Source organism: Loa loa, assembly GCF_000183805.2.
Source record: "Loa loa unplaced genomic scaffold supercont3.317, whole genome shotgun sequence".
NCBI lineage: Eukaryota > Metazoa > Nematoda > Chromadorea > Rhabditida > Onchocercidae > Loa > Loa loa.
The window spans coordinates 20,383-29,513 of NW_018108497.1; the positions used below are offsets into that span (position 1 = coordinate 20,383).

Here is a 9,131-nt window from a genome sequence, read left to right on the forward strand (position 1 = left end):
TTATTATTATTATTATTATTATTATTATTATTATTATTATTATTATTATTATTAATTACTATTACTATTATCATTATTATTATTATTGTCATTATTATTGTTATCATAGCATACATTCATCTTACTGCCTCGACTTCATTTGAATTTAGATTATTCATATAGTACATGTTTAATCACAATATTATCGAATGATAATATATTCTAACAAATGCTTTTAGTTTTGATTTAGAAAAGTACGGTAAATTTCAACTGATTTTTTTTATCAATCAATTTTTCATATCTGGTAATTTTGCATATACAAATTACAACTGAATGTAGAATTTTTAGAATCAAACATTTCATGCAGTAATTTTTTCTGTCTTTATTTTTGGAATTATCCCAGCTATACTCGTCATTGTACCATCACTTATTGTAATAACTTGTGGTATATATATGCTAATAAAAAAGTATGTTTATATATTTATCAATTAATTAATTACAAATTTGTTTACATTAATTTGGTGAATATTGTGAATTGATAAAATTTAATATTTCTAAATGAAGCACTTTATATAGTTAAAATTTTTTTCACCAGAACAAAAATGATTATAGCAACTAATTAAATAATAAGTTAAATGGAAATTGAGTACTGAATTAATTAAAGAAGCAATTTAAAAATCGTATCGAAATTTGTTTATTTCAGAGTGAATTTCTGTGCTTTCTTTTTTACTTTTTCTGAGGAAAAACAAAAGAAAAAAATGGTTTATCTATCAAAGTATTGTTAAATTTCAGTGATAGATATAGTTTGAAACAACAAGGAAACTGGAGATGTGCCGGTTTATGGTCTTTGCAGGCTGTTGGAGCAGCATTTTTCATCGGATGGATTACGATGTTAATTGGAAGGTTTCAGTGATTTAAATTTTTTTTTTCGAATTCAATTATGCATTAGGAAAGTTGATAATTCATATATTTCCAAAAAAAAAACGAAAAAATCTGACAATAAATTACTCTAAATTATAAATGAATTCTTTATAATATTCCTTTATTGATATGTTGAAAATTTTTTTGATCATTGATTAAACTAATTAACTCATTCTAATTGACTTAACAATTGAATTAATTAAGGAATGAAGAAGGAAAGGTGATAGGAATGAATGGGAAATCATTGCAATTTAATATTGATATTTAACTAATTTTTGCAGTATAACATTCATGGGTGGTTTTACTGTAGAAACCATTTGTCAACCATTTTTTCGTGACAAACAAATGCATTTGTATCGTTCATCATATTTCAATCATACTGTCACAAATTTGCTTACATTATCTAAATCATCTGCTGCTATCGGGTGATCATTACATTACTCCAAAGTTTACAAGTTTAGATTTCTTAAAAAGAAAAAAAAATTGCATACATTTATAAAAAAATTTTCATATATTTCATTTAATTTTGAAAATTACAACAATTTTGTGGTTTTTCCATTGGTTTATTTTTAAATTAATTTCAAAAAAAAACGAAAAAAAGTTTTTTTTCTTACAAATATACTAATTTGTAGTAATTTAAAAGCAAATTACAACGAAATTTTTTTATCATTTCAAAAATTTACTCACTTTTTTTTCAAACAATCTCATTAATGAATGAAATAATATCGATTGAAAATTTGATAATAATAATTTTTTTTTTAATTTCTTTCCACAATTATATTATTTATTAACAATTTTATAGCGAATTTTTTTATCAATGCAAAAATCACAAATCAATAATATCAGCATTAAAAATGGAATCTTCCCTACAACATTATGAACAAATATATACAAAATATTTGTCAAATGCTGCACAACATGCTAAACGATTACTTGAACGAAAATATTTATTGTCAATCATATCTGCGACACATATCCATGAATTCAATGTTAAAACTTTTCACAAATAGAATTTTTGAAATCATTTAAATTAGTTAATTTATGAATTACTTTATCATTTAAATGATTTGATTACATTCATAGTTAATTATTGCACAAACTTTTACACTATCATTCAACAATGATTTCCATTTGGTGGTTGATAAAAACGTGAAATACGTGAAAGATGTGAGAAAGTTTACGGGAAACTTAAACATAAATATAGTATTGATAAGATTAACATTAAATGATAAATGCACTATTTTAGAATATTTCTGAAGAATTAATTAAATTAAAAGAAAATTTATTCAATTATGTCATTCCTTCAAGTATTGTTGAACATGAAGAGCTATTAAAAGCTTCATTTGCAAATGTTAAAGGTCAAATGTCTGAACTGCTCGAAATTATGGCGTTAGTTTATAATCGTTTTTTTTTTTAAAAAAATTATATATATGACTGTAAACTTTAGAGTTATTAATAATTGATGCAAACGAGTATTATAACTTATCAATGAAATGATAATTAACGAAATGATAAAGAAAATTTACAAAGATATTCTCAACAAATGTGTTAAATTTGTAGAGAAATGAAGAAAAATGTGATTGAAGTTGTCGAGCGTTCTTTAAATTCTGAAAATTTGACATTCAATGCACAAAAAGCTGTCACATATGAATACGATTTGACAATTGATGATATTTCAAATCGTATAATGTCTGCAAAGGTATGTTGAAAAACATTTAACTTGAGGAATATTTTAGAAGTTAAACGATATTTTAAAAATTTTAAACATATAATTTATTGATTGATTAATTTTTTCAATATTATTCAAAATACTTTTAAACTTTTTTAAATCACAATTATATTTAGGAAAAAAAATTTTTTTTGTTTCAATTTGTTGATTTTCTCAAAAATTTTAAATCATTATATATATATATATTTTTAATTGTTATATTTATTGCAGTTATATTTGCTTAATCGTTCATACATATGCCGACCATTTTACGATACCTTAATTAATTTGGGTACTGTATTTTGTGATCAATTTAGTCGACCAATTCATGGAATTTGGTCATCTGCAATTCTTATTGCAATATGTTTCCTAGTTATTATTATATTTATTCTATATATATCTGCATTTTTCTTTTCAATAAATAATAATTTCGAACAAAGATCACAAAAGGTAATAAATTCGTATGACACTTTCGTAATTCATTCAAAAAAAAAAAAAAAAACTTAAATTTAATTTTTCGTGTAAATTTAATTAATCGTTCAAGCATTTCTTTTTTATTATCCAACCAATATATGATAAGAATATAATTTTACACTGGTAAAATTAAAACTCAAATATCGTATTATAAGTAATAATTTCATTTCAGGGATATTATGTAAGAAAATTAAGCAGTAACGAAGAAAACTTGTATGAATATGAAACAGAATCAGATTAATTAATTTGTAAATTAGAAATCTTTCATTATGCAAATTTTGACATTGCAAACTTTCCTATTTCATTTAAATTCAAATTAAGCATTTGCATACTATGTAACAATTATTGAAATGATTGCTAAATTTTAGAAAGAAATTTTACGCTAAGAAAAAAGGCCTAGAACTGATATACTCAAAAATTTATTCCGGAAAATTTTTGAAATTAATGAATTTCTGCACGATTTTTTTTTTACATCTGATTACTTTTAATTCTAATCTTTGATTTTTTCCAAAAATTTTCCATTTTTTTTCTCAGTTCCACGAATATTTTTATTGAAATATTTTTGAATCGACAAATTTTAATGCATTTAATGCAATCTAAACAACAGCGGAATATTCTCTGATTATTTAAAATTTAAAATGAAAGATACAAAAATCACAACTCTTTCAAAATTATCAAAATAAATCAAAACAATTCAAATTGCTTTCTCATTTTCAAATAATTTAGTTTTTAGCTTTGATATTCTAGAGATATGCAAATGTTTCATTAATAGGTAATATTGCGTGAAAATTTTTGAACGACAATTATAAAATTGAACGATAATTATAAAATTTGTTTGTATAAATGCTTTTGCAAATTTATAATTTGTAAATAAATTGCTCTTTCATCTTTTTGTCATCCTCTTTGTCATCCATTTTCACATATATTTTGATGTTACATGATCACATAATAAAAGGTGATTTCTCTAAAATACTCTAAACCTCACTGATTTGATGGCTTTTTTTTAAATTTCATGGTATCTTCAAATAAATTTTATAATTTTTGAGAAAAATTTAACTTCTCCGTGGAATATTTCATCTGTGATAATTTTAATGATTGATAACATCAAAGGATTTAACTTTTATAAATTTTAAATAAACGAATTGAAAAAAGTCCCAATAAACAGTAGCATATCAAGCAGATCAATGAATACTTAAACATGGTATTTAATATTATAACTGTTAATTTCTGGAAATAATTATTTTGATAAGAATTATATCAGCATTAATATGCTTATCACTTATGATTCACTAAGGTATCAACATTATCATTTATGACTCGCCACAATTTCTAATTTAAAAGAGTTATATTTCATTTCATCGTGATAATTAATGATAATAACCAAAAATTTGATTATTAATCTTTAATTCAAATCTTTTCAATTATTTCTCATATCTCATAATCACTGTATATTTTCCTCTTTTCAATTTTCAAATTACTCTTAATTAGCCATCATTAAGATGTCTTCTTGATTATTCCCGTTCGTCAAAGATCTATTCGAAAGTAGACCAAATATTTAAATGAGTAAATCGTTTCATTTCAATTCTTTTTACCATTTTATTCGTTCATTTGTTGAATTAAAATTTTTCGTTCAATAATTCATTTCAATCAATAATTCATTTCAATCAATAATTCTTTTCCAATTTTTCAATCAATAATTTATTTCGATCAATAATTCATTTCAATCAATAATTTTTTTCCAATTTTTCGATCAGTAATTTATTTCGATCAATAAGTCATTTCCATTAAGCTATTTTTGTAAATTCATTTTTATATCTAATTTAAACTTCAGTTAAATGAAGGGAAATAATCAAGAAGATGAATTGTTGTTGTTTTTACATTGCATTAAACGCATTAAAATTTGTTGATTCAAAAAATTTTAAATAAAAATCCTTCTGTCAAAAAATTTTAATTCAATTTAATTTTCCTGCTTCAACTTTAACTTCGGCATTCATCTTCATAATTACTAATATTTTTTATTTTTTAGAAAAACTTTTCAACAACTAAGAAATGCTATAATTTACATTAAAATGTTCATTTAAGCCTTCTTTTCCAATTTCAATGATAATAATTATTGTTGGATGCCATCATTTCCAAGCTAAATTGTCATTCCTTAACAACTCTCATCAAAAAAAAAATCCAAAAATGTTTTTAAATTTCAATGAGAATATTTTCCGAATGAATTTTAATAATCATTTATGAATAGTAAAAATGCATTAAATAAATATGATAATGTTGAAAATTATAAAATAAATAAATGAATGAAACCTAAAACTTTCCAATCATTCATACCTTTTTCATTTTATACATTCCATCCAATTTCTTTTTTGAGTGAAAAAAATCTTTCATTAAAAACTTTTAGTAATAATTTTACAAACACATTGCTCTTTGATATCATTCAATATATGTGAAAATTAAAATGTGAAATTTTCAAAAAAAAGATGACAAATTAAGAGAAATTGCTTTTTTTTAAAATTTTCATTTGTTTTTTATAAAAAAAAACCTGAAAACAAAAAAAAAAAACAAAAAGGAAAAAAAAGAAAACTATATTACTTTTAAAAGATGATACATATCTTTGTAGATCATTTCAATTGCTCCGCATCGTTTATCATTTAAAATTTTTCATTCAATTGAATGATTGACAATTTGAAGGTGACAGATAATTTCAATTTCACTAAGCCTTTGTTACATTTTAATAATTTTCCTTATAATATATCATAAAATATATATTTTAAAGTAAAACAGTAATCTATTTCAGTGATAAAAAAACGGAAAAAAAGATTTTGTTTTTGCTATCTGACGATGAAACTTTGATTTTATTATCATTAAACAGAATTGTTTAAATAAAATTGTAATATTTTTAATAAAATTTTTTTCGATTATTTGAATAAAAAACAAAGAAAAGTAGGAATTATTATTGAAAGACTTTCATTTTTTCTCCTTCCACCTACTAAATCACTTCATATCATTTTTTTATCACAATTTTTCATTTCATAATTTCTCATTTAATTTTCAATTATCCATTACACTTTACAAATTTCTTCATCAAATCCTTCTCATAATTTAATTTCCTTCAAACAATTATTCATTTTTTTATTCTAAAAATCAATAATCCATCCATAGTTTTAAAATGAATTATTCCCTTTTTCATTAATTCCTTCGTAATAGTTAGATTTCAATTTATTAAAACGTATCAAAATAATACAGAATTTGATTTTTAACTTAAATTATGCTAGCATTTAATGAAATGAATAAAATTAAAAATGATATTTGAAATTTTTCATCAATTTTCTATTATCAAATTTTGCAATTTATTTGTTTGAAATAGAATTTCCTTTTAATTATAATTTTGATTATTTTGATTTTGTTTTTTAGAAATTTCTTTATTTATAATTTTTGTCAATTTTTTATTTTTGATACGAAATAAATGATAAACAAATCGGTGGAAAGTATGATATATTTGTTTATTAAGATTGGTATGGGAAGAATTTTTAGCATTTTCAGCAATATTGAAAAGCTTTTTTTTTTTTAAATGAATTTTTAACTTTCCATTTATTTCTATAAATTTCTCTTAATAAATTTATTCCAAAAAATTTTCTTGCATTATCCTTTGATACATTTATTTTATAAATTGTTTTCATATTTTTTCTTGCAAATTTTTATCAGTAATCTAATTTTACTTAAATGTTAAACTTTGTGTTGTTACTTTTCATTCGTAACATTGATATATAACTCTAAGCTTAATTTAATAATGAAAAATAACTCTAAGCTTATAAGTAATAGCACCTTAACAGTGTTTCTAGCTTAATTTTTTATATTTCGTGGAATTTCAAAAGCTTCACTTAATTTTTATATATTCCCCATACAGTATGCACAATATATACAGTAATTAGTTTTTATGCAGTAATTCCTATACAATTCTTATCCTTATACAATTCTGATATTCTTATACAGTCAAATCTTATAGTATTTGTAATATTATCTAATCTTTTACTTTTTGTTTTTCAATGGTATTTTTGGTTTATTTCAGAGGTAATTTTGACAAAAAAATTTTTTTTTTCAAAAAGTTACATTTTACATGCCAAATTTCAAATTGTACTGCTATTTTTTTTTCAAAATTTCAATAATACTAATCATTTATTCAATTTGAAAAATGTACTGATTTTAAAATTTTACGTTTCCAAATAAGTAAACATTAAGGTGAGAAGTAAGCAAAGCAGATATAAAATGAAATAATAAAGCATTGTTAAATGTTAACATTGCATATCTTTTTATATAAGAAATTGACAATATTCTATTATTGTTAAATAAATATTTATTGATAATAAACGATTGATATGATTTCTTCCTTTAGTGATAATTTCATCCTTTTAACATTCATTTCAATTTCTAACTTACTTTTAAACTATAAATTTCCCTTTAATTTTGAACATTTTCTTTTCTTTCATTTAAAATCAAATTATTCCGCTCTTACTAACAATGGAAATATTTTTTCCTAAACTAAACTCATATAAGACAAAATACTATCATCAAAAATTTCATATAATCTAATTTGAATTTTAAATACATTATGCATCTATGAGATAAAATAACAAAAAAATAACAAAAGCTTTAAATAAAATAAATAACAAAAACTATATTTTCTTATAATTTACAACAATTCAAATTTTTCAATTTTTACTTAAAATTTAAATTTTATTTAAATTTTGATTTATTTATTTTTTTTGGCAAATCAAACAAATCAGATTGCTTTTTTTTCCTTTTTCATTTCTAATTAGCTAATATCTTCTTTCATAATTTTAGCTAAATGATAACTTATTTTAACTGATATTTTTATGTAGGTTAAATGAAGCGTTTACTTTATGCGCAATTTATGAATGTCTCTTCTTTGCATATATGATTTTTTCTTTTTTTGAATTTTAAAATTTTAGACCAATGATATTTGCTAATTGCTACAGTTTAAACCTAATCATTATAATTACATTATATTCCATCGTTGTTCATTGTCGTTTTCAGGAAGGTAAATTATCTATTTTTAAGAATAAAAATTAAATGGCTCAGATATGTATTTCATTTTCTAACTAACTTAATTCCCTATTACTATTACTATAAATGGATCAGTTAATAATTGTTGTATCTTTTCTATTTACTGCTACTTAAAGACTTTAAAAATATAAGCCCAAACATAATTTGGCACATAATATAATCATTGCTAATCATTTAGTATTCCGAATTATTAAAATTAAATTTTATGAAATTGTTCGAGAAGAAAAAATTCAGATTGAAATTTTTATTTAAATTAAACAGTTTAATTTATAAGGATTATCTTTTTTTTTCCCATTGTAAAATTATCCAAACTGTGATATTTATTAATGAAATACGAAATTTTAGCAACTATAATAAATGATAATTCAACAGAAATTATCAAATTGGAAGAATGCCTTAAGAAAACCATCGAATTAACTTCTTCTATCAATTATTCCTATGGTATCATTGATATATTCTATGATATTGCTCAAAAAATATGCCAGAAGATGCAAGCAAAACTTGATGATACTTATATACAAGTTAGTAAAATTGTAAAATTTCAAAATTAAATAAAGTATGTATTTGAAAAGATTATGGTAAGACTACAGTAAGAAAACAAAATAATCTGTTAAATGTTATATGATATGAAATTTTTACAAATGATAATAATTGATAATAACAATTCAAGAGATTTGATAAAGATAAATGCATCGCAGTGTTTTTTTTATTTCCAGAATTTCATAAAATAAATGATAAGATTTCGATATCATTTTTTTTCTCTCACTTGCTTCCTTCTTCCTTATCAATTACCTTATCAATTCTAATATTTGGAGTTGAAACAATTAGTGATTATGAAAATATTTTATCTAAATGATTTTCTTCATATCTTCTTAAAGGCTTATATTTCCTTTCTTTTTCAAACAGAAAATTTCATATTTCTATTATTGAAAGCAAAAATTTCATATTTTTAAGTATTTCAGTT

The 9,131-nt window shown here is 21.7% G+C and overlaps 1 protein-coding gene across 1 annotated transcript; it reads left to right on the forward strand.

Annotated features, from left to right (window-relative positions):
- Positions 1 to 2,464: 2,464 nt before the first annotated feature.
- On the forward strand, positions 2,465 to 3,323 carry LOAG_10086 (hypothetical protein; the record flags this gene model as incomplete). Its single annotated transcript, XM_003145613.1, has 3 exons — positions 2,465 to 2,599; positions 2,840 to 2,980; positions 3,255 to 3,323. 3 exons carry the CDS (start codon positions 2,465 to 2,467, stop codon positions 3,321 to 3,323), a joined length of 345 nt encoding a protein of 114 aa, XP_003145661.1.
- Between the last annotated feature and the right edge of the window lie 5,808 nt (positions 3,324 to 9,131).